Consider the following 24,642-nt stretch of genomic DNA (forward strand, 5'->3'; position numbering starts at 1 on the left):
ACTGCGCGAAGTCGATGCCCAGCAGGAACGCGTAGATGCCCAGCCGCCGCCAGTTGTTGAGCAGGCCCCGGTGCATGCGGCGCCAGTTCAGGGCGAGGTTGCCCATGTGGACGCCCATGAGGCAGTAGACGCCGCCCGACGCGCCCACGAGCGACCCGTAGGGCACCCACGCGGCCGCGAACAACGCACCGAGCGTGACGCCCATGTAGTACGTCAGGAACAGCGTCCGCGTGCCGTGGACCATCTCCATGGGGATGCCGAAGATGCACTGGATCACCGTGTTGAAGAGGACGTGCTGGAGGCCCCGGTGCACGAGCGAGTAGGACCAGACGCGGTACCCGGGCCGCACGCGGCCGCACCGGTCCGACGCCTTCGAGAAGGGCTCGAAGACGCGGAACCACAGGTCCTCGGGGCCGCCGACGGGCTCGGCCATGGAGATGCCCGTCTCCGCTTTCGAGCCGTAGTAGAAGAAGAAGCCGAGCTCGACGACGGACACGAGCACGATGAACGCGGGCCAGTAGTTCGCGGGCAGGTCCCGGTAGTCGACGACGACGTGCGCGCGCCGCACGTCCTTGAACTCGAGCGGGCAGCCCTCGTCGTCGCCGAAGGGTTTGCCGTCGGCGTCGCATTGGAAGCGCGCCTTCTCCGCCTCGGACAGCGCCTGTGCCGAAACCAAATCTTCAACCCGACTTCAATGTGAGCGTATTCGAATGTTTTGACACAAGCTCTTCGGCTGGGCTTCGAGAACTCGACGAGAGCGATCGATCCGTCCAAAAATCAGCCGAATCGACTTTGATTTGACCGAGCTAGAGAATTCTCAAGTTTGGTCAGGACCACCCAAACCAGTGGTTGGTTTCGGCACAGGACAGCGCCTCGTCGTCGTCGAGGTCGAAGGGGCCGTCGACGTAGCGGAGCGCGTACGTGCCGCCGGCCTCGACGTCGTCCGCGGCGAGCGCCGCGGCCGTCTGCTCCTTTTTGTACGTGACCACGCGGCACTTGACGTAGCAGCCCTCCGTGAACTTGGCCTCGAGCACCGCGACGAGGGGCGCGACGTCGACGTCGGGCTGCGAGCTCCCGTAGGACAGGTTCGCGTTGAAGAGCAGCTCGCAGTACGTGCCCTCGGCGAGCGGGTAGCGGTGGACGTGGTCGTGGGGGATGTGCTTGTCGTCGTAGAGGTGGACGAGGCCGTGCAAATGCTCGAGGCGCCGCTGGGACTGCGCGTACGAGTGGAGCTGCTGCGTCGACAGCTTCGCGCGCGACGCCGCGCGCACGCTCCGCGCGCGCCGGATGGTGTGGCGCGTGCCCGCGAGCTCGGACACGGACAGGCGCGCGTCGTCGGCCGTCGTCGCGCACCAGGCTCTCGCCGCCGCGCACCAGTAGTCCGGCCGGAGCATGCGCAGCCGCGCGGCGCGCGCCTCGCGCTCGGCCTCGGCGCGGAGCACGTCGACGAGCCTGTCCCGCTTCGCCTCGTGCCTGACGATCTTGTCCGGCCGCAGGAGCACGCCGTTGAGGCCGTCGGTGAGCAGCGCGTAGTACTCCTTCGACGGCGCCGTGAAGTCGAGGGCCGCGCGGTCGCCGCCGGATTTCAGCCGGAGCGAGAACGACCGCGCGAGCTCCGCGGGGCGGCAGTTGCGCTTCAGCACGGGCGCGATGTCCGCGGCCATGGTCGGCGGCTCGACGTGGGGCTCCACGGCCGGGTCCACGGACGCCATCTCCGCGAAGAGGCACGTGCCCGCGGCCTGGCCGCGCCGCGACGCCCACCGGACGCCGTCGAAGTGCTTGGTGGGGCGAAGCACGATCTCGCGCCGCTCGCCGTTGCGGCCGTGCTTCAGCACGGGCAGCCCCGCGACGAGCAGGCGCTTGAAGGTCGAGATGGCGACGAGCGCGTCCCGGTCGAGCGACGCGCCGGCGTCGGCGGCGGGCGCGCGCTTCCGCTTCGCGAGGAACGACGCGACGGCGCGGTCCGTCGCCGTCGTCTCGTAGCGCACGGTCTTGGCCTCGCCCGTCTCGACGTCGGCGACGACGAGGCCGACGCCGCTCTGGCGCACGGCGTCCGCGTCGAGCTCGTCGGCCGCGCCGTGGCCGTCGGCCTCGGGCGTCGACGGCAGGTCCGCGAGGCCCGGCAGCGGCGGCAGCGGGCCGTCCCACGCGCCGTCGAGGCCGTTGTCGCCCGCGTGGCCGAGCGCCGCGCCCGCGCGCAGGGGCGCGACCCAGGCGCGGTCGCAGAGGACGAGGTCGACGGCCCGCGCGTCGCGGACGGCGGCCCAGTAGTCGCGCGCGGCGTCGAACTCGCCCGTCGCCGCGGACGGCAGGCGGCTCTTGGACCGCGCGAGCGCCTGGGCAGGACAAGAGAGCGAAATTCCCAACTTCAAAGGCTCCTAGCTCGGCCGGTTTCCACTCGTTTCGGCTAATTTTTGGACGAGCGATCATCTCTCGGAGCGCTCTCGACGCGTGGATGCTTTTTCCGGAAAGCGTGTGCGCGGAACACTCATGTTGAAGCGACGTTGAATCACCCTTGTGCTGCCCTGGCGAGCGCGTGGCACATGCGGCTGAGCTCGCTCCGCGACGCGTGCGCGACGCGGAAGTCGCCGTCGAGGCCCACGACGACGTCGCCGACGCGCACGCCCGCGTCCGCGGCCGCGGAGGTCATGATCTCCACCCGGAGCCCGTCGGCCGCGGGCTCGAGGCCCAGGTGCGCGCGCCCGGACGCGAAGAGCGCCGCGAGGTTCACGGTGCGCAGGGGCGCGCGCTCGTCGGCGGGCGGCTCCGCGAAGGCGAGGCGGAGCGGCCGCGCCGCGCGCTGCAAAGAGGCGGTGAGCGCCGCGAAGCCGCACGCGTCCGTCGGCGGCGCGACGGCCCGGTTGTTCGCGAGGACGAGGCAGTGGCCCGGCCGCACGCCCGCCGCCGCCGCCGGCGACCCGTCGAGGAGCGCCTCGACGCGCACGGAGCAGCCGCCGCCGAGCGCCGGCGTCCGCACGAGCGTCAGCGAGAGGCCCAGGCGCGGGCCCTCGAAGGCCACGGTCGTGAAGCCGGGCGACGGCGGGAAGTGCACGGCCGGCGCCGGCGCGTCGCTGGGGAAGTGCACGGCCGGCGCCGGCGCGCCGCTGGGGAAGTGCACGGCCGGCCGGGCGGCCTCGGCCGCGAGCGGATTCGTCGTCGCCGCCATGCTCTCGATGGGTGGTAGTGCTCCGAGGCTGCCCGAGAGGAAATACCACGTTATTGAAGGGGAGATGCAGCCTGATTTAATTCTTTTGGTGATGCTGCCCGTCGTTTGAGAGATGGGCCGCGGGAAGCTCTACACGACGGGCCAGCCCGGCCTCGAGCGGCCGCCGCCCAAGTTCAAGAAGCCGACGCGGGACAGCGACCTGCGCGACGAGCACGAGAGCGACGACGAGGAGGACCTCGACGCGCGGGAGCGGGCGCGGCGCAAGGCGCGCTGGGACAAGCGCTTTTCGCGCTACGCGTCCTGCTGCGTGTTCCCGAAGCGTCCGCCGAAGGCGACGCGGGAGGACGCGCCGCGGGAGGAGGCCGTCGACGCCGCCATGGAGGCGGCGTTCGCCGAGGACGCGGACGCCGCCGCCGCGGACGCCGCCGCCGCGGACGACCCCGGCGCCGCGGACGACCCCGGCGACGCGCCGGCGCGCAAGTCCGTCGCCTTCGCCGACGCGCCCGGCGAGGACGAGGACGCGGCGACCGTGGCCGCGTACTACGCCGCAAAGGGCCGGGAGCTGCTCTACAAGGGCCGCGATCCGCCGAAGGAGAAGCGGCGGTCGTCGTCCCGGGCGAAGCGCGACGGCGACGGCGAGGCGGCGGACCGGGGCGAGAAACGGGAGCGGCGCCGGTCGTCGCGGAAGGACAAGAAGAAGCGCGCGTCGCTCTCGGAGAAGACGGACGACGACGTCGACGACTTCCTCAAGGCCGAGGCGTCCGTCGCCTGCGCGGAGGCGGCGCGGTCCGGCTGGTTCGGGGCGTGTACGGCGCCCGCGGTGGAGGAGGAGGAGGAGTACCTCGTCATGAAGCCAGTCGTGCCGGAGGCCGCGCCGGACGTCGACGACGCCGACGTCGCGCCGCCGCGCGGGGGGCTCTGCATGGGCTAAAGCCGTCTTTGTGTGTCGCGGTGGTCCCGTGTACGTGCAGATGAAATTAATCGGCTCGCTGGCTCCGCGGGCGACGTCCGGGCGGCCTCGGCAGTCGACGAGGACGTCGATCGGCGGGGGCTCGTCGTCCGGGGCCGCGTCGTCGACGTACTCGAAGCCCGCGCCGAGCGCGAGGAGGCCCGCGACGGCGAGGTCCGTGTGGCCCTGCGCGTAGTTGTACATGTGGCGGAAGATGCCGCGCCAGTCGATCGTCGCGGCGCGCGCGGGCGAGACGCGCGCGAGGGCCCGGAGGTCGACGACGCCGTGGAGCTCGAGGAGCCGGCGGATGGCCTCGGCCTCGTCCGGCGTCGTCTCGCCGTCGCCGTCGAGGTCGCTCGTCGAGCTCCCGTAGCGCGCGGCGAGGTTCACGGCCGCGGCGGCCCAGAAGGAGACGTCGACGGCGTCGGCGCCTTTACCGCCCGCCGCGGCGGCCGCCGCCGCGCGGTCCGCGGCGGCGGCGCAGAGGGCGACGGTGAGGCAGAGGACGTCGACGGCGACGACGCGCTCGTCGGGGCCCGGCCGCCACGCGACGACGCCCGCGCAGAAGGCCTCCTCGTCGTCCCAGGCGCGCGTCGCCGCGGCCCAGACCCGCGCGTGCGTCGGGCTCCGGGGGGCGGCGTCGGCGGCGCCGAGGCGCTTCAGCTCGCGGACGAGGAGCGGCGCCGGGACGAACGCGGGGTGCGCGCCCGTGCCGCGGAAGAACGCGCGGACGAAGAAGCCCGTCGGGTCGCGGCGCCTGACGGCCGTCGTGGAGCTGTAGCCGTCGACGACGATGGCGAGCAAGACATTTAACAGCACGAAGAAGCCCAGGAACATGTAGGACCAGAAGAAGATCTGGGCCATGGCGTCGTCCGACGGGAGCCGGTCGTACTCGAAGAGTCCGCACAGAGCCGCGAGCATGGTGACGCAGGCGCTCGTCATGTCGGCGAATTCGTCGTAGTCGCTGCCGAAGAGGAGGGCCCCTAGAAAGGAATAAATCGCCAGAATGATGCCGAAGAGGATGATCCAGAAGCCGATGGAGTGCGCGATGTTGACGATCGTCTTCGAGATGATGCCGTAGCGCGGGTGGAAGTGGAGGGCCTTGAGGGTCTGGCCCACCAGAAGGATGAGGCCCAACGTCGCGACGAAGTCGTAGGCGGCCAACGTCGCGACGAGGGCCTCGAGGTCCGCGAAGACGCGCTGCGCGCGGCCCGTGTCGGGGCCCGCCTTGAAGATCCGCTCCGTCGCGAGGACGTCGTGGACGTCGTACTTGGCCTCGAGGTCAAAGCGCCGCGACTTCTCGATGACGAAGAGCCAGAGGGGGACGAGGACGGCCTGAGTGGCGTACCCCGCCAGGTCGATGAGGTTCTTGAGGTCCGACACGTAGCGGCGCGCGGACCCGGTCTTCTCGACGGTCACGCCGATCTCGACGACCTCGACGAAGACGAGGCCGCAGCCCGCGGCGACGAGCAAGAACTCCAGGATGACGCGGACGTAGTCGAGGCCCGTCTGGTAGTAGTTCACGTCGACGAGCACGAGGTCGACGTCGTACGAGAGCGAGCCCGCGGGGTCCGGCGCGACGGTCGCGGTCAGGAGGGCGAAGATCTCGAGCTCCGGGTTAAACGCCAGGATCTGGAACTTCGCCTCGGCCGTCGACTTGTCGAAGTAGCCGCCCTCGACGGCCTGGTCGAAGATCTGGTACGCGCGGGACGCGTTCGCGTCCGTCGCGATAAAGATCGGAAAGTCGCGCGGGAAGCGATCCTCCGCCCCGAAGAAGCCCGCGCCGCCCCGGACGGTCGCGTCGTGCGCGGCGCCCATGCGGAATTCGAAGGGCACGGGCCTACGAGATGCGCCGGTGACGAGTGTCCTTCGTTTCCCCGGTCGAAAGCTCTCGAAAGCCGTCGCGGCCGCGGGACGCGGCCGCGCGCAGGCCCGTCTCCTCCGAGAAGAGCTCGTAGGCCGTCGATCCGACGTTCGTCGCCCGGTAGAAGCCGCTCTCGGGGTTGAAGGTCGCGTCGTAGCCGAAGGGCGACCGGTCGCTCCCGTCGCTGTCGCCGTCGTCGTCGTCCTCCAGGGACTCCGGCGCCGTCGCCTGGCAGCTCTCGCCGATGGCGTCGCGGAGCGTCGACGCGAACGCGCCGTCGTCGCCTGGGCAGCACAAGAGTGATTCAACGTCGTTTCAACGTGAGTGTTCCGCGCGCTCGCGTTACGGAAAACACATCCACGCTTCGAGACCGTTCCGAGAGATGATCGCTCGTCCCAAAATCAGCCGAAACGAGTGGAAAATGGCCGAGATCGGAGCCTTTGAAGTTGGGAATTTCGCTCTCTTGTGCTGCCCTGGTCGTCGCCGACGCGGTTCGCGGGGCAGCGGTCGAGCGTCGCGCGCCGCTGCGTCATCAGGATGCCGTAGAGGACGACGTTCGGCGTCGAGAGGCAGCGGATGCGGGGCAGGGCCTCCGGCAGGTCGGGGAACATGTCGACGTCTTCGCCGGCGACGGTGAAGTTGACCGCGCGGCGGCGGCCGGCGCCGTCGCCGGCCTCGGCGTCGCCGCCCGTCGTCGGGTCGCACTCGGGGCATGCCAGGGACGGCACGAGGACCTTGGACGCCTCGCGGGCCTCGGCGACGAGGCTCGCGTTGCCCAGCGACGACCGCGGCACGCGGTCGAGCGCGAGGCGGTCGAGCACGGCCTCGCGGAGCGCGGAGGGCACGGTCGCGTGGACGCGGCCGTCGCCCGTCGTCATCGCGAAGTGGGCGAAGGTCGCGCCGAGGGGGTCCGAGGCCGCGTCCCTGGCGTACCAGGGAGCGTGGCAGCCGCCGCGCGCGTCGTCGCAGCAGTCGCCGCCGTCGTAGTCGCACCCCAGGAGGTTCAGGTCCAGGTCGCAGGTGCCGTCGCCGTGGCGCAGGGCGTCGCAGGTCTCGCTCGACAGGGGCGCGGCTTCCACGACGCTGTCCCGCGTGCCCTCGTCGTCGAGGCGCCAGAACGCGGCCGCGTAGAGCGCGTCCGGCGTCGCGTCGAACGCGTTCGCGTAGCCCTCGGGCGTACCGGACGCGTTCCGCGCGTTGCAGAGGTCGCCGTCGCAGCTCAGGCACCAGCTCGGCTGGCGGAAGGCCGCGACCTGGTCCTCGCCGCCGAGGAAGCTCGCGCAGGCCCAGTAGTCGTCCATGTCGTCGTGGACGACGTAGGCGTCGCTCACGTCGGACCGGCAGGCGCCGACGCCGACGAACGACGCGGGCCACGTCGCCTCCAGGTCCCCGTACCACTCCACGTGCGCGAAGTACTCCGCGACGCCGGCCGCGGGCCAGGCGAACTCGGCGCCGACGCAGCCCGTCTCGCCCCGCGCGCACGTCGCGACGGCGCCGGGCTCGAGGACCCAGTACGGCCCGTCGGCCGGCGCGGTCGCGTCCGCCGCGAGGACGCGCCACGACGTGTAGCACCGCACGGCGGCGGCGGCCCCGTCGTCGTCCTCCTCGTCCTCCGCCGCCTCGGCGCAGTCGCCGGCGGCGGAGAGCGCGCCGGCGGCGGAGACGCGGATCGCGGCGCCTCCAAAGGGCGCGCCGCCCTCGAGCACGGCGCCGCCGAAGAAGTCGTCGCCGAAGCCGTCGCCGCGGCGGTAGAGCCCCCAGAAGACCTCGTAGGCGTACCAGTCGTCGGAGACGTCGACGGCCCAGCAGCTGTCGACCGGGAGGCACGCGCGCGTCGTCGTGGCCGCGTAGTACGGGCCGGGGAAGGTCACGTTCCCGGCGGCGTCCAGGCGCGTCAGCGACAGGACGGCGCCGGACCAGCCGTCGCCGAAACTGTCGAAGGTCCAGACGACGACGTCCGCGCCGTCGTCGCAGGGCGAGGCCTCCTCCGGCGTCGTCGCCGCGTCCCAGAAGTCCGACGCGTCCGACGCCGCGCCGTCGGCGACCGACGCGCAGCGCGAGCCGTCGTCGACGGAGGCCCGGCCGCCGTCGACGAAGATGAGCGTCGGCGCGGCGCCGACGACGGGCGCCGCGAGCGCGTACTCGCCGCCGTCGATGATCTGGTCGAGGCTCGCGGCCGAGGACCGCGGGTCGGAGACGCCGCCGTAGGTCTCGAAGGCGTAGCAGCCGTCGCCGAGGCAGACGTCGTCGACCGCCTCCTGCAGGAGGCCGCCTCCCGCGAGCGCGTAGTAGGCCTCCGTCAAAAAGTCGTTCGTCCCGGAGGCGATCGTCGCGCCGGCCGCGTCGCGGAGCTCGTAGGCCGCGCCGCGCCAGCCCTCGTCGCGGGAGAGGAGCTCGACGCGGACGCAGGCCTCCTCGCCGTCGTCGCGCGGGCCGCCGACGAGCGCGACGGAGTCGACGGCGAGGTCGCCCATCCACTGGTAGGTCGTCGCGACCCAGCGCAGGCCGACGACGTCCGCGTCGAGGTCGACGCGCGCGGCGTGCCAGCGCTCGCCCTGGTCGTGGGCGGCGGCCCAGGCCGACGTCCAGTTCGCGGCGCCGGTGACGTTCCGCAGCGCCTGGACCTCGAGGCGGCCCGCGCGGAGGCCGAACATGCTGTACTCGAACGAGAGCGTCGCGGGCCCGTCGAGGAGGAAGGGGGGCGACCGCATCAGGAAGTCGTCGCCCGGCGGGGTCGTGCCGCTGGCCTCGGTGTAGACGTAGGACCGCAGGTTCGCCGCGCCGTCGGCGATCGCGTTCGCGCCGGGGCCCGTCGCCGATCCCGCCACGCCGACGGTCCAGTCGAAGGGGAGGTCGCCGTCGCTCGCCCCGGCGTGGAGGGCCCAGCCCGCGCAGGCGCCGTGGGTGAACGCGCAGGCGACGCGCTCCGCGGACGGGGTGAGGGGCGCCCGCGAGAACGCCGGCGTCGGCGCGGGCGTCGGCCCGGCCGTCGGCGAAGACGTCGCCTCCTCCGCGAGGCGCTCGGCGTACTGGGCGTAGGTGCAGCCGTACAATTTGGCCTGGGGCCCCTCGAAGCCGTTCTTGTGGTCGTCGCAGGTCCGGGGGACCGCGCAGTAACTAGAACGGAGGTTCTCGTCGAACCAGAAGTCGAGCGCGTGGTCGTCGAACCACGTGTCGTTGTACTGGAGCATGGGGTCGCAGCTCCAGCCCTTGGGCTCTCTCGTCGCGTCCCAGAGGCAGTTGGCCTTGTGGTTGTCGATGCACCACCACGGGTTGTTGTAGGAGACGGCCCCCTCGCAGTTGGCCGCGTCGTCGTCGGGGGCCGGCGTCGACCAGTGGTTCGAGCCGCGGAACTCGGCCTCGCCCGTCGACCGCTTGACGAGCGCGTAGGCGTACCGACCCCCGGCTTCGACCGATTCGTCGCCGCCGCCCTCGATGTTGAAGACGTACTGGCGGTCGGCGCAGAGGAGGAGGGATTGGGACGAGCAGCCGCTCTCGGAGTCGTCGCCCCAGCGGACCTCGTACGCGCGGCGGGCCGCGGCCTTGGCGGCGCGGATGTCCGCCTGCGACGCGGCCGCGGCCAGCGGCGCGGCCTCGCGCGGGAGCGCCCAGACGACGAGGGTGTCGTTGTCGGCCCAACGGACGAGGGGCCCGGACGCGTAGGAGTCGAGCAGCAGCACGTCGTAGGTCTCGCACGCGCCGCTCCAGGCCGTCGCGTTCGCGCCGCCGAGCCCCGGGGGCGCGCCGCGGTCCGTCCAGAAGCGCCGCTCGGTCAGGTCGCCGTCGAGGCGCGGGGGCAGCTTCCACCAGTCCGCGATGGCGCCGAGGGACGCGCTCCGGTGGTAGACGGCGCGCTCCGGGTCCGTGGCCACGAGGCGCGCGACCGGGTCGTCGTCGGTGCCGCCGCCGTCGCCGCGCCGCGCGTCGTAGGAGAGGCGGCCGTCGCGCCAGGTCATCGTCGTCGCGTCGAAGCCGTCGTAGAGGTCGTCGCCGAAGCAGACGCGGTCGTTGTCGACGACCTCGCACGTGCACCGGGAGCCGTCCGCGGGCTCGGGGCACGGGTCCCACGACTCGCACGTCTCGACGCCGTCGCCGTCGCTCGCGCATAAAGCGCCGCGGACCGCGGGCGTCGCGACGCGGATCTGCTCCCCCGACGCGGGGTGGGGCCACGTGAAGTTCGCGAAGGCGATGCGGAGCTCCCAGTCCCCGCTGTAGAGGTCCAGGACCTTGTCGCCGCCGAAGAGGGCCCCGTCGACGTCGAGCTCCGCCGTCCGGTAGGGCAGGCCGCCGATGTCGACGTCGCCGTCGAAGACGCACACGCGGTCGAAGTGGCCGTGCTGCGTGTCGGCGCGGTGGCACACGTTCCAGCCCGCCGCGGGCGCGCGGTCGAGCGCGCCGTCGTCGTCGAGGACGCCCCAGGACTTGGGCGCGATGCCGAAGACGTAGTCCTCGCGCGCGAGCGCCTTGACGAGGGCGACGGCGCGCTTGAGCTTCCAGGCGTCGAAGAAGCGGACGGTCACGGGGGACGTCGGCGCCGCGCCGCAGTCGGCCTCGCAGCCCGGGAAGCGCCGCCCGTCGGCCGCGCCGGCCCAGGACGGGAACTCGTCGGGCGCGACGCAGCGGCCGTCGCCGCACTGGACCGAGTCGTCGAAGATGCGCGGCATGACGACGTCGCGGACGTGGTCCACGGCGGCGTCCCAGTGCTCCACGACGGCGTTCGCCTCCATGGACGCGTCGTAGGTCACGCCCGTCTCGAGGCCGAGGAATGACCGGTAGACGGACGCGTACTGCCGCCGCAGCGGGCCGACGCCGACCTGGCGCTGGAGCGCGAGGACCGTGAGCAGCAGCAGGAAGTAGACGAGGAAGAGGCCCAAATTCCGGTAGTCGCCGACCATGTCCAAATCGTACTCCAGCTCGCCGCGGAACTTGTCGACGAGGAGCCGCAGCGCGCCGCTCGTCGCCTCGCCGTCCTCGAGCGGCGGGTTGGTCGTCGCGCGGTGGCCGGGCCGGTAGAGACGCAGCTTCGCCGCCCGGTTCACCGTGCTCTCGGGCACGAGGCGCTCCGCGACCTGCCGGTAGTACGTGCCCAGGTCCGCCGGGTCCCTGTGGCGCATCGACGGCAGCCGCGAGAGGCTCCGCCGGAAGGTTTCAGACGCGCGCCGCGCCAGGCGGGGCACCGCCGCCGCCGCGACGCCCTCGGCGCCGCGCGCCCCCTCCGCGCGCGCGCCGGCCGCCGGCTCGACGCCCTCGGCGCCACGCGCCCCCTCCGCGCGCGCGCCGGCCGCCGGCTCGACGCCCTCGGCGCCGCGCGTCCCCTCGCGCGCGCCGTTCGCCGCCGCGGCGCCCTCGGCGCCGCGCGTCCCCTCCGCGCGCGCGCCGTTCGCCGCCGGCCTCGGCACGTCGACGGGCGGGGCCGTGAGCGGGGCCGTGAGCGGGGCGAGCCACCTCGGGCCGGGCGGGTTGGGCTGTCGGACGGGCGGCAGAGGGACCTCCGGCGCCGTCCTCCTCAAAGCGACGGGCTCGTCCTCTCCGTCCTCCTCGAAGCTACAGCTCGCGTCCTGCACCTTGCTCCTCCCATTGCCCATTGCGATCGGGCTGTGCCTTCGCGCGGAAGGCAGCCAACTCAAGGTTCCATGCCGTCGTGGTTAGGCTGGAAGGCAGCCTCAAGTTCCATGCGCCGGTCGCTCTCCGCGAACTCGGCGGTTTCTGTTGAAAACTGCAAAAACTCTTCAAGCGATTCAAAGTCGATGGGTGCTCACGAGTGATCGAGACCGCTCACCATAAAAAAGACCGATGGCCAAGGACAAGCCCGTCACCAACGCGGAGAAGCCCGTGCCGACCTACGCGGTCGTGCTGCCCGAGCACGCGGGCAAGGCGCGGCGCGGCTGCGCGGCGCCCGTGGCGGTCGCGGGCGCCTGGGTCGACGCGCCCGACGGCCCGCGCGGCGAGCTCGCCGGCGCGTCGCTGGGCGACGACCGCGCGCTCTTCGCCGGCGACCGCGACGTGCTGCGCTTCGCCCCGCCGCTGGACCTCGGCGCGAGGTACACCGTCGCGGTCGTCGGCGCGCCGTTTCGCGACGCGAACCCGCGCAAGGCGGGCATCGCGCGGTGGATGGTCGCGACCTACGGCGGCGCGTCGAAGGACGCCCACGTCTGCGTGCTCCACGAGGGCGGGCGCCAGCTTTTAGGAGTGTGGGCGCGCGACGAGTGGTTCCCGTGCGCGCCGCCGTGCGATCTCCTCGACGTGGCGCCGCGGCGCGCGGACGGGCTCTACGAGATCGTCGCGCACGGCGCCGCGGGCCGCACGGTCTTCTTCGTCGACGGCGCGCGCGTCGGCGCCGCGGCCGCGGCCGCCGCGGCCGAGGTCGACGGCGCGGGCAACGTGCCGCTGCCGCGGAAGCCGGGCCCGTCGGACCGGAAGCAGGTCTTCGGCGCGCTGCGGCGCCTCGAGGTCCACGCGGGCGCGCTCGTCGCGCCGGCGGCGTGCTTCCGGGACCTCGCGAGCCTCCCGCCGCCGCCGCGGCGCCCGAAGACCGCGCCGAAGCGGAAAGTTGTCGCGGACGTCGCGGCGGACGGCGGCGCGCCGCCGCCGCCGGCGAAGAAGCCCCGGGCGAAGCGGGAGGCGGCGCCCAAGGGCGCGCCGGCGAAGGCGCCCAAGGGCGCGCCGAAGAAGGGCGCGGCGGCGAAGCCGCCCGCGGCGAAGGCCGACGGCGCGGCGGCGGCGAAGCAGCCCGCGAGGAAGCCCGCGCCGGCGCCGCGAAAACCGCTCCGCGCGCGCGACCACGGCGACTGCCGGAAGGTGCTGCGGAGCCGCGTGCTCGCGGCCCACGGCGAGGAGGCGGCGTTCCTCGCGGCCGCGGACGCGTCGCCGCGCGGCGCGGACGTCTGGGTCGGCTACGAGCCCCGCGAGCCCAAGAGCCTCGGCGACCTCCAGGGCAGGACAAGAGTGCGACATTCCCAACTTCAAAGGCTCCTATCTCGGTCGTTTTCCACTCGTTTCGGCTGATTTTTGGACGAGCGATCACCTCTCGGAACGTTCTCGACGCGTGGATGCTTTTCCCGGAACGCGCGCGCGCGGAACACTCACGTTGGAGCGACGTTGAATCACCCTTTTCCTGCCCAGGCGACCTCGCGGCGCTGCTCCGGAATCGGCCCCGCGACTGCGTCTACAAGTTCCGGCCCGGCACCTGGGCCGTCGGCGACCTCGGCGCGTCGCTCGAGGCCGAGGGCCGGCGGCGCGGCGGCGGCGCGGTCATGGAGGCGCTCCGGGCCGCGTCGCAGATGTCGACGCTCTTTGCGCCGTCCGGCGGCGGCGACGACAAGTCGTGGCGCGACCTCGACAAGTCGTCGAACTCCGTCGACTTTGGCGCGTTCGCCAGGGCCGCGGCGCGGAGCGACGCCGCCTACGCGGCCGGCGACGAAACCGCGCTGCGCGCGTGCATCGCCGCGGGCGCGGGCGCGAACAAGGTCACGGAGTGGAAGCCGTCGTTCCTGAACGGGTCGCGGCGCATCGCGCCGCCGCCCTGGTTCGCGGACGCGTCCTGGCTCGGGAAGCTCGCGGAGAAGGGCAAGCGCGAGGTCTTCCGGCCCAAGCTCGCGCTCATGCAGGCCGGCGCGCTCACGTCGCAGCACCGCGACAACTACGGCACGGCGACGTGGATCAAGGTCCTCGCGGGCCAGCAGCTGCTCCTCACGTGGTCCATGGCCGACGGCGACGCGGCCGCCGGCCTCGGCGACGACGGCGACCACGACGCGGACTTCCCCTGGGCCGCGTTCGCGGAGCTGCCGTCCGCGCGTTTGGCGCTCCTCGACGCGGGCGACTTCTTCCTCATGCGGCCGGGCGTCTACCACCGCGTCTTCACGCTCCGGCCCAAGGTCCAGCTCTTCGGCGAGTTCGTCGCCGGGCCGACGTTCCTCGACGCGCTCGCGTCCGCGGCGGCCGACGCCGCGCGGCCGGAGACGCTCAAGGCGCGCGACAAGCGCATCACAATGCGCGACATCCTCTTCGCGGGGCTCCAGGCCGCGGCGGCCGGCGACCCGAAGCTCGCACACGTCGCCGACCTCAAGGGCGACGCGGCCCTCGCGCGGCTCCGCTGGCTCGACGACGGCGCCGCGGCCGCGCTGTGCGCCGCGGCGTCGCTCGACGTCGACGCCGCGTGCCGGCGGCTCCTCGCGCACCCGGGCATCTAAGGTAGGGGGTTCGCACACCTTAGCGCCGCGGCGTCGAGCTCCGCCGGGCGAGCCCCGCGGCGACGGAGCCGACGAAGAAGGCGACGAGCGTCGACTGGAGCGTGGCGACGTTGAACGGCATCGACAGGTCCGTCTCCGGGAGGGCGACGAGGACCGCGTCGCCGTAGGACGCGGCACCGTCGCCGTAGAAGGCCGCCGCGGGGCCCACGTCGAGGCCCCGGTACTGGTCCGGCGGCCACTCGTCGAAGGCCGGCAGCGACGCCTCGTACGCGACCGAGACCGTCGCCTCTTCGCCCGCCTCCAGATACAGCGCCACCTCGAGCGCGTGCGCGCCGGCGACGAGGCCCTCGGCGCCGTCCGCGAGGACCAGGACGACGCCCGGCGCGCCGAGCAGCGGCCGCGCGGCGCCGCCGACGGCGAGCGTCGACGCCGCGAGCCGCGGCGACAGCGCCTTCGGGATCACCGCGGACAGGACGACGTCGCCGGCGTCGCGCGCGGCCACGCGGTACACCAGGGCGCCCCGCGACCGGTCCCGGGCCGCGACGTGCTGCGCCACGAGGACCGCCGCGCGCCGCGGGCGCGCGCCGTCGACGGCGCCGCCGAAGACGCGCACCGCGGCCGCCTCGGCGACGACGAGGTCCGCGGTCGCGCGGGCGCCGCCCGCGGCGTAGGCCGCGCCGACGGACGCGTACGTCGCCTCCGCCAGCAGCGCCGCGGCGGCCGGCGACCGCGCCGTCGCGTTGGGCGCGCACCGCGCGCGGAAGCCGTCCCACGTCGACCCCCTCAACCGCTCCGATACGTCGACGCGCCACGCGGGCGCGCCGCCGCCGCGCCGCACGGCGTCGAAGCCCCCGGCGGGCAGCCCGCCGTCGCCCCAGGCCTCAAAGTCCCAGCGCCCGTGCGTCACGGCGCTGACGACGCGCGCGTCGGTCGCTGGCCGGTCGCCGTCGCAGGCCCAGGCCGGCAGGTCGCACCCGCCGCGGGCGGCGCCCGCGCAGGAGAGTGTGACGCGGACCAGACCGTCGGCGACGCGGCGGAGTCGCACGTCGTCGGCGGTTGCGATAGTGAGTGCTGCGGTCGCTGCGAGGGCGGCCAGAGGCGCGCGCATCGTCTTGCGCCTGTGGCAAGTCGCCGATGCAGTCAAGGAGACGTCAAGGAGACGTCAAGGACGGCCTCTGCGGCGCCTCGCGATATGGCCGACCAGCCTCGCAAGCGCCGGCGCGTCGTCGAGGAGCGGGTCTGGAGCGACTTCCACAACTGCTGGACGGTGAACGGCGAGCCCGTCGAGGGCGGCGAGGACGGCGTTTCCGGCGGCGACGCCTGGGTGCCCCTCAAGGAGCGGCGCGCGGCGCAGCTCGAGGCGTCGCGGGCGCGCCGCGCCGCCGCGGGCGCCGAGTCGGGCTCCGACGACGACGACGACGGCGGCGGCGGCGGCGCGCCGGCGCCCGAGGCCCCCGCGGCGCCGCGGACGCTCCTCGCGGACGCGGCGGCGCTCCGGGACGCCGAGGCGGAGCTCGGCGCGGCGGCCGCGGCGACGACGCGCCAGGAGGCCGAGGAGCGGCGCATGCTCAGCGAGGCGAGCCGCGTGCAGACGAACGCGCTCCAGTCCGCGGCGGAGATCGCCACGGACGCGCGCTTCACGGAGTCGCTCCGCGTCGACTGGCGGCCGCGCGACGCCATGTCCGAGGCCGACGCGGACAAGCTGCGCCGGAAGTGGTGCATCCTCGTCGACGGCGACGACGTGCCGGCGCCCATCAAGTCCTTCGCGGGCATGGGCCTCGAGCGGGACCTGCTGGACGCGCTCGGCGAGAAGCGGATCACGCGGCCGACGCCCATCCAGGTCCAGGGCATGCCCGTCGCGCTCGCGGGCCGCGACATGATCGGCATCGCCTTCACGGGCTCGGGCAAGACCGTGGCCTTCAGCGTGCCCCTCATCGTGCGCGCGCTCGAGGCGGAGCGGCGGTCGCCGCTGCGGGCCGGCGAGGGCCCCGTCGGCCTCGTCTTATGTCCCTCGCGCGAGCTCGCGCGCCAGACCTGGGAGGTCGTCGACTTCTTCATGGCGCGCCTGCGCGGCGCCGGCGGGCGGCGGGGCGACGTGCTGCGGTCCGCGTGCTGCATCGGCGGCGAGCCCAAGGGCCCGCAGCTCGACGACCTGCGGCGCCGGGGCGTCCACGCCGTCGTCGCGACGCCCGGGCGGCTCAAGGACTTCCTCGAGTCGCGCCAGGTGCGCCTGGGCCGCTGCTCCTACTTCTGCCTCGACGAGGGCGACCGCATGCTCGACCTCGGCTTCGACGAGGAGGTGCACAAGGTCATGAACCACTTCGAGGCCCAGCGGCAGACGCTGCTCTTCTCCGCGACGATGCCCCAGAAGTTCCAGGACTTCGCGCGGGGCGCCCTCGTGCGCTCCGTGCTCGTCAACGTGAGCCGCGCGGGCGCGGCGAACCTCGACGTGATCCAGGAGGTCGAGTACGTCAAGCTCGAGGCGCGCATCGTCTACCTCCTCGAGTGCCTGCAGAAGACGGCGCCGCCCGTCGTCATCTTCTGCGAGCGCAAGGGCGACGTCGACGACATCCACGAGTATTTACTGTTAAAAGGCGTCGAGGCCGTGTCGATCCACGGCGGCAAGGACCAGGGCGAGCGCAACGGCGCGATCGACGCGTTCAAGCGCGGCGCCAAGGACGTGCTCGTGGCCACGGACGTCGCGGCCAAGGGGCTGGACTTTCCGGACATCCAGCACGTCATCAACTTCGACATGCCCGCGGAGATCGAGAACTACGTGCACCGCATCGGCCGCACGGGCCGCTGCGGCAAGACGGGCGTCGCGACGACGTTCATCAACAAGACCGTCGAGCCGTCGAGCCTGTTGGACCTCAAGCATCTGCTGGTGGAGGCGAAGCAGCGCGTGCCGCCCGTGCTCCAGGTCCTCGACGAGCCCGACGCGAACCGCCTCGCGGGCGACGCGAAGGGCTGCGCGTTCTGCGGCGGCCTCGGCCACCGCATCACGGACTGCCCGAAGCGCGACAAGGACGCGCGGCGCCTCAACGCGAACCGCCGCGACATGATCGCCGGCTCCGGCGGCGCGGGGGGCGACTGGTAAGGCCCTCGGGGTGCGCCGCTCGAACGCGCCGGGCCATGGATGATCTCTCACGCCAAAAGCACGTCAGCGACATGGAGAACCCCCTGGTCGTTGTCCAGCCCTGCTAAGCTCGTGCAGCGCGAGGCCCATAGCGACTTCAAGCTCACCCGCCGGTCGCCTCCCCCCCCTCACCCCGCCCACACCCCTAAGACCACACCACACACAACCGCGACGTCCGTCGGGCTCGCGCTCCTGGAGCGCGGCGACGTCGCCACTCGAGCCCGGCCGCTCGAGATGCCGCGCCCGCGACGTCCATCTGCTGGGCTTCGCCGTCGAGTCGAGCACGCCGACGCGCCTCGACGCGCCTCGACGCGGCCGCGCGGCCCGCGTTCCGCGACGGCGACGACGAGACGACGCTCCCGCTCCGCGCGCCGGAGCCGGCCGTCGCCGCGGGCCGCAGGGCCGGCGCCCGCGCCTTCTAGGCGGGCGCCTCGTAACGCCCGCGTGTTCGCCGCCGACTCACCGCGCGTGCCACCGCTCCCGGGACCGCGCCTTGTGGCCCATGATCTTGCGGAAGGGCAGGTCCGCGAGCGACCTGGTCAGGACAAGGGTGATTAAACGTTGCTTCAACGTGAGTGTTCCGCGCGCGCGCGTTACGGAAAAAGCATGCATGCTTCGAGACCGTTCTAAGAGATGATCGCTCGTCCAAAAATCAGCCGAAACGAGTGGAAAACGGCCGAGATCAGAGCCTTTGAAGTTGGGAATTTCGCTCTCTTGTCCTGCCCTGCGAGCGACGCCCGCGACGGGCGCTGCGCGCGGAGGTAGTCGCCGCCGATGGACGACCGGTCCCGCGACGCCGCGTCGCGCTCGAGGAAGAGGCCCAGGACGCGCTCGGAGCGCTGCTCGTCGAGCTTCGTGCGCACGCGCATCATGTCGAAGAAGCCGCGCGCCTCGAGCGCGACCCAGGCCGCGTAGGTGCCGACGACGTTCGGGCCGAAGCAGCCCGCGAAGGCCTTCCCGGGCGAGATCGCCGCGTCCGGCGCGCCGGCGACCGACGCGAAGGCCGCGGCGGCCTCGGGGATCCAGTGGCGCTCGCCGTGGGGCACGCCCAGCAGCTGCTTCGACCCGTCGAAGGCGTAGATGCGCGTCGCGTTGAGCGACGGCGGCGGCGGGTACGCGAGCGGCGGCCGGTTCAGGACGAGGCTGTCCTGCGTGAGGTAGACGACGGCGTCGGCGCAGAGGCCGGCGCCGGGCAGCGCGCGCCGCATCGCCCAGCGCCACGCGCCGAGCTCGAACCCGAAGGCCGGGTAGTCGCCGTTGCGCGCGTACGCGAGCCCCGCGGCCTGTGTGCAAATCAACCAGTGAGCTGGGACGTCGGGGCCAAACTTCAGAATTCTCTAGCTCGGTCACATCGAAGTCGATTCGGCTGATTTTTGGACGAATCGATTGCTCTCAGCGAGTTCTCGAAGCACGGCGGAAGTGCTCGTGTCGAAACATTCGAATACGCGCACATTGAAGTCGGTTTGAAGATTTGATTCCCACACAGCCCGCGGCCTCGACGGTCTCGCGGCTCGCGTCCGCCGCGTCGTTCTCGACGACGAGGAAGAGGGACCGCGGCCCGAGGTAGCGGTCGCGCGCCTCGACCTGCTGCGCGAGGATGCGGCGCATGAGCGCCTGGCTCTCGTTGTCCGCGCCGTAATGCCAGGCGACGACGACGGCGTGCTCCACGCAGGCCGCCGCGCGCCACGCGCCGAGGAGCCACGCGCCGAGGAGCCACGCGACCAGCCGGACCATGTACGTTGCGCTGCGTCCCAGCGGAGCCGGTCACTCACGCGGCGTTCGGCGCGAGCCGAGTGCTCTCAGCGCTAGCCCGCGCCATGCAGCCCGTCGCGCTATGACATGCCATGCTCTTGCACGCAGGCAGCAACCGAACATCAACGACTACCTTGAACCCGACCTTATGGGCCCGGGCCTCCCCTGAGGGCTGCCCAAGTGGTCAACCATGACCGCCGTCACCGGCGCGAACCTGCGCGCGGGCGACGCCTACTGGGAGCTGTCCGGTCCGCGACGGTGTCCGGCGGCGAGCCCGCAACGCCCGCGCACTCGTTCGGAGCGCCGTTTCGAACGTTCCCAGGAGTCCGGCGGCGAGCCCGCAACGCGCGCGCACTTGTTCGAACGTTCCCGGTAGGTCCGACGCCCATCAACCGCACCGTGACCTGCCGGGCCTGCAGGAAGCCCGTCTACAAGGGCCAACCCGTCATGGTCAGGGACGGGAGAAAGTTGCGGTTTCATTATCACGCGAAGTGCTTCTCCGGCGACGCGGACCCGCGGACGCAGGCCGGCTCGAGCTACGCCGGCCGCGCGGACTACCACGCGCCGACGGCGCCCCGGCTCTCGAGCCTCGAGGGCCCGAGGGCCCACACGGACGCCGACGGGCGCGCGCTCGGGCGCGCGGTCTTCAAGCCCGAGCCGCCGCGGACCGTGGGCGTCGGCAAGTGGAACGCGGGCCCCCTCGGCGTGCCCCGCGGCTACCACCCGCCGGCGCGCACGCTCCGGAAGCCGCCGTAAGCGAGAGGTTCCTATGACGCGGCGGGGAGGGAGGGCGCGCGCGCGCGCGCCTCAGCGGCGGACCGCGGGGTCCGGCCGCATGGCCAGCGACAGCCGCCGCGCGGCGATGAGGGCCTTGCCCGCGGATTTGAACTTGCGCTTGGCGTTGTAGCGCTTGAAGGCGCGCAGGTTGACGCCGAGGTCCGACCCCTTGAGCGCCTCGTCGTCGGAGACGATCCACGGGTGGCCGAGCGCCTGCTCCGCGGTGATGCGGTCCGACGGGTTGACCGTGAGCAGCTTCATGATGAGGTCCTTGCCCTCCTTGGACACGCCGCCCCAGTAGTCCTCGTGGAACTCGTAGTTGCCGCTCTTGATCTTCGCGTAGAGCCGGTTCTGGTCGTCGTCGTAGAACGGCGGGTAGCCGCCGAGGAGGATGTACGTGAGCACGCCCACGGACCACATGTCCACGGCGGCGCCGTAGGACACGCGCTTCAGGATCTCCGGCGCGACGTAGCCCGGCGTGCCGCAGAGGTGCGTCAGGCACGCCTCCGGGTTCTCCTTGTCGAGCCGCGCCGCGAAGCCGAAGTCGCAGAGCTTGATGTCCGTGTCGTCGTTCTCCGAGACGCAGAGCAGGTTCTCCGGCTTGATGTCGCGGTGCACGATCATGCAGTCCTTGTGGAGGTAGAGCAGGATGCGCAGCAGCACGAGGATCAGGTCCCGCGCCTCCTTCTCGCCTGGGCAGGACAAGAGTGCGAAATTCCCAACTTCAAAGGCTCCTCTCTCGGCCGTTTTCCACTCGTTTCGGCTGATTCTTGGACGAGCGATCATCTCTCGGAACGGTCTCGAAGCGTGCATGCTTTTCCCAGAACGCGCGCGCGCGGAACATTCACGTTGAAGCGACGTTGAATCACCCTTGTCCCGCGCCTCCTTCTCGCTGTAGAACTCCTTCTTGACGATGCGGTCGAAGAGCTCGCCGCCCTGGATCAGGTCCATGACGAGGTAGTAGGACTGCTTCTCGTCGTAGACGCCGTGGAGCTTGACGATGTTCGGGTGGTCCAGCTCCTTCATGAGCTGGGCCTCCGCGAGCAGGCTCTCGCGGTCCTCCAAATTCAGCCTGCGTGGATTCCAACCACCGGTTTGGGTGGTCCCGACCAAACTTCAGAATTCTCTAGCTCGGTCAAATCGACGTCGATTCGGCTGATTTTTGGACGAATCGATTGCTCTCGTCGAGTTCTCGAAGCACAGTCGAAGAGCTTGCGTCGAAACTGTCGCATATGCGCACATTGAAGTCGGGTTGAAGATTTGAATTCCACGCGGGGTTCGGCTGGTGCTTCTTGACGCACTTGCACGCGTAGGACTCGCGGCTGCTCCGGTGCGTGCACTGCTTGACGATGGACAACGCGCCCGTGCCGAGCTCGCGGCCGATCTCGTAGATGTCGTTGAAGCCCGCCATGAGCGCCTTGGACGGGTTGTTGTTGCCGCCGCCGATGCCGAACGCGAGCTTGATCCGGTGCGTCGCGATGACGGCCTTGGCCGCGGCCTTGAAGCGCTTCTTCGCCTGGAACTGCTTGAGCTCCTTCAGGTTCGACTGGAGGGACGTGCCCTTGATGTTCTCGCCGTCCTGGATGATCCAGGGGTGCTGGAGCACGTCGCTCGCCGCGCCGCGCGCGTCCGGGTCCACGGTGAGGAGCGCGTTGATGAAGTCCTTGGCCTCGTAGGAGATCTTGCACCAGAAGTCGTCGTGGAACTCGTAGACGCCGGCCTTGATGCGCTCGTAGAGCTGCTCGTGGTCGTCGTCGTAGAAGGGCGGGTAGCCGCCGAGCAAAATGTACGTCAGCACGCCGATGGACCACATGTCGACCTCCTTGCCGTAGGGCTGGCGGTTCAGGATCTCCGGCGCGACGTAGCCCGGCGTGCCGCAGAGCTGGTGGAGGCTCCGCGTGCCCGTGAGCTTCGCCGCGAACCCGAAGTCGCAGAGCTTGATCGACGAGTCGTCGTCGTACGACACGCACAGCAAGTTCTCGGGCTTGAGGTCGCGGTGCACGATGCCCAGGTCGTGGCAGTACTTGATCGTCTGGAGCAGGATCAGGATCAGGTCCCGCGCCTCCTTCTCGCTGTAGAACTCCTTCTGGGCGATGCGCTCGAAGAGCTCGCCGCCCTCGATGAGGTCCATCACCAGATAGAACATCGTCGGCTCGTCGAAGAACGCGTGCAGCTTCACGATGTTCGGGTGGTCCAGCTTCTGCAGGATGTTCACCTCCTGGAGCAGGGCCGCCTCGTCGTCCAGGTTCAGCGGCTCCTTGGCGATGCACTTGACCGCGAGCCGCCGCCCGCTGTGCTTGTGCTCGGCCATGCGCACGACGGACATCGCGCCCGTGCCCAGCTCCTGGCCCAGCGTGTACTCCTCGTCGAAGGCCACGGACCGCGACGACACGTGGAGGTGGTCGAATTGGTCGTGCTCGTCGTGGTACTTCTCGCCGAGCATGGCGCCGGCCGATCAGGTCCCAAGGCGGGCAGCCCAACAGCGAGCGGCGCCGCGGCCGCGCGTCGGTGGAAGCTCCCGGCGGGGCGGTAGACGTCGAGGAGGCCGCGAGCGTCCGCCGCCCCGCCGCTCCGCGCGTCGGCCAACCAGCCCGCCCGCGCGACGCCAACACGACCGTCCAGACGTTTCGTCTCGGGGTAGCAAGGAAAATTAACCTTCAGCATTAGCCGCACCACCGACGTGACCGGCCGCGGCTGCAACAGCGTCGTCAACACGAACCTCAAATACCTAGGGCAGCCCGAGGAAGACAGCATGAGAATACATCTGCTGGCCGTCGCGGCTCTCGTCGCACTCGACGCGGGCAGCGTCGCGGCTCTCGCCGCACTCGACGCGGGCGGCGTCGCGGCGTCGCGGCCCTGCGACATCTACGGCCGCGCCGGCACGCCCTGCGTGGCCGCCCACTCGACGGTGCGCTCCCTCTACGCGTCGTACCGCGGTCCGCTCTACGAGCTGATGCGGGCGAACGGCGCGACCGCCAACGTCTCCGTGACCGCCGCGGGCTACGCGGACGCCGCGGCGCAGGACGCCTTCTGCGCCGGCGCGAGCACCTGCGTCGTGCGGCGCATCTACGACCAGAGCCCCATGGCGAACCACCTGGCCCCGGCGCCCGCGAGCGCGGCGAGCTACGGCAGGGACCACCCGTGCCCGCGCCAGCTGCCGGCCACCCCCGTGGACGCGCGCAAGCACCCCATCGTCATGGGCGGCGCGCACCGCGCGTACGGCGCCTGGTTCGAGGCTGCGTGGAATTCAAATCTTCAACCCGACTTCAATGTGCGCATATTCGACAGTTTCGACGCGAGCTCTTCTGCCGTGCTTCGAGAACTCGACGAGAGCAATCGATTCGTCCAAAAATCAGCCGAATCGACTTCGATTTGACCGAGCTAGAGAATTCTGAAGTTTGGTCAGGACCACCCAAACCAGCGGTTGAATTCCACACAGGTTCGAGGAGTGCGACGGGTACCGCAACGACGCGACCCGGGGCGTCGCGACGGGCGACGACGAGGAGACGATCTACATGGTCACCTCGGGCACGCGCTTCAACGACGGCTGCTGCTTCGTGGCGTCCCCGCGCCGTCGTCTTTTTGGTCGCCCGCGACGGTCGCGCCCCTCCCGCAGGACTACGGCAACGCGGAGACCGACGACTTGGACGACGGCGACGGCACCATGGAGGCGGTCTACTTTGGGAACGCCTCGTGGCAGGGCAACGCGGGCTCGGGGGAGGGCCCGTGGGTCGGCATCGACCTCGAAAACGGCATGTACTACGGCGGCAACGTCTCGACGGCCTCCAACGAGCCGCTGGCCCACGAGTTCGTCACCGCGCTGGTCAAGGGCCGGCGCGGCTCGATGGCGATCCTCGGCGGCGACGCCACCGCCGGTCGCCTCCGGTCCATGTACGACGGCCCGCGGCCGCCGCCCGCGTCGGCCGGGCCAAAGCCGCACGACGGCTACCGGCCCATGCGGAAGGAGGGCGCGATCGTGCTCGGCGTCGGCGGAGACAACGCCAGGGACGCCGTCGGCATCTTCTACGAGGGCGTCATGACCAAGGGCGCCTCGACCGCCGCCGCCGACGAGGAGGTGCAGGCCAACGTCGTCGCGGCGGGATACGGCTCCGGAGCCAACGCGCGCGCGTAGGCGTGTGGAACACACGCCAGCTCCACATTTATTTAAAAATCACCGATGCGGCACGCTGTCCCCGCCCGCCCCGGCGTCCGGGAGGGCCGCGTCGACGCAGTTCGAGGCCCCACCGATGTTCCGGGGCGCCTGCGCCTACTACGACGTCGCCTGCGACGGCGGCGCCTGCGTCGTCGTCGACTCGGCCGCGGACCGCGACGGGACGACGACGACGGACGCCGAGGTCCTGAGCTTCGACGACGGCGACTACGACGGTGGCTGCGGTGCGCCGCGGGGCGACGCCGCGGCCGCGTGCTGGTTCCACATAGATTACTCCCGCGGACGCGGCCCCGCGCAGGTGCCTCGGCCCGCCGAGAAGAAGCACAGCATCGGGGATTAGCACGCGTCGGTCGGGCCGGAACATCCTGGGCTAGCCGTACTTCTCCAGGAAGGCCTCGGTCTTCGCGGCGAAGACCTCGAAGCCCGCCTTGGGGTCGCCTGCTCGCTGCGCTGCTGGCTAACCCACCACCATCCCCCGGGCTCCTCCATGGAGCTGCGTGGGGTCCCACCAGCCGCCCCAGACGCCGTCAGGTCGCGCCTACGGGCCGCTCTTGGGACCCTGCCGAAGTTGAATTAGAAAGATAGTCCCTACTGCCGTGCGTGGGCCCGGCACCGGGTTCGATCCCCGCCCACGGCAC

General features: G+C 71.7%; 5 protein-coding genes across 5 annotated transcripts; 2 read left to right on the top strand and 3 right to left on the bottom strand.

The window, feature by feature from the left end:
* Positions 1 to 67: 67 nt before the first annotated feature.
* On the bottom strand, positions 68 to 337 carry AURANDRAFT_16106 (hypothetical protein; the record flags this gene model as incomplete). The annotated part of the gene is made up of 1 exon (XM_009036255.1): positions 68 to 337. A coding segment is annotated over one exon (270 nt), but the record flags the coding sequence as incomplete, so codon positions are not given.
* Positions 338 to 15,732: 15,395 nt separating this feature from the next.
* On the top strand, positions 15,733 to 17,265 carry AURANDRAFT_21789 (hypothetical protein; the record flags this gene model as incomplete). The annotated part of the gene is made up of 1 exon (XM_009036165.1): positions 15,733 to 17,265. The coding sequence occupies one exon, from the start codon at positions 15,733 to 15,735 to the stop codon at positions 17,263 to 17,265; it is 1,533 nt and encodes a 510-aa protein (XP_009034413.1).
* A 2,598-nt stretch (positions 17,266 to 19,863) lies between these two features.
* On the bottom strand, positions 19,864 to 20,253 carry AURANDRAFT_21771 (hypothetical protein; the record flags this gene model as incomplete). The annotated part of the gene is made up of 1 exon (XM_009036254.1): positions 19,864 to 20,253. The coding sequence occupies one exon, from the start codon at positions 20,251 to 20,253 to the stop codon at positions 19,864 to 19,866; it is 390 nt and encodes a 129-aa protein (XP_009034502.1).
* Positions 20,254 to 21,334: 1,081 nt separating this feature from the next.
* Positions 21,335 to 22,192, bottom strand: AURANDRAFT_4808 (hypothetical protein; the record flags this gene model as incomplete). Its single annotated transcript, XM_009035896.1, has 1 exon — positions 21,335 to 22,192. A coding segment is annotated over one exon (858 nt), but the record flags the coding sequence as incomplete, so codon positions are not given.
* Positions 22,193 to 22,639: 447 nt separating this feature from the next.
* Positions 22,640 to 23,947, top strand: AURANDRAFT_1957 (hypothetical protein; the record flags this gene model as incomplete). The annotated part of the gene is made up of 3 exons (XM_009035876.1): positions 22,640 to 23,061; positions 23,273 to 23,390; positions 23,450 to 23,947. Coding segments are annotated over 3 exons (1,038 nt in total), but the record flags the coding sequence as incomplete, so codon positions are not given.
* Between the last annotated feature and the right edge of the window lie 695 nt (positions 23,948 to 24,642).

The sequence above is a fragment of the Aureococcus anophagefferens genome, assembly GCF_000186865.1.
Source record: "Aureococcus anophagefferens unplaced genomic scaffold AURANscaffold_4, whole genome shotgun sequence".
NCBI lineage: Eukaryota > Pelagophyceae > Pelagomonadales > Pelagomonadaceae > Aureococcus > Aureococcus anophagefferens.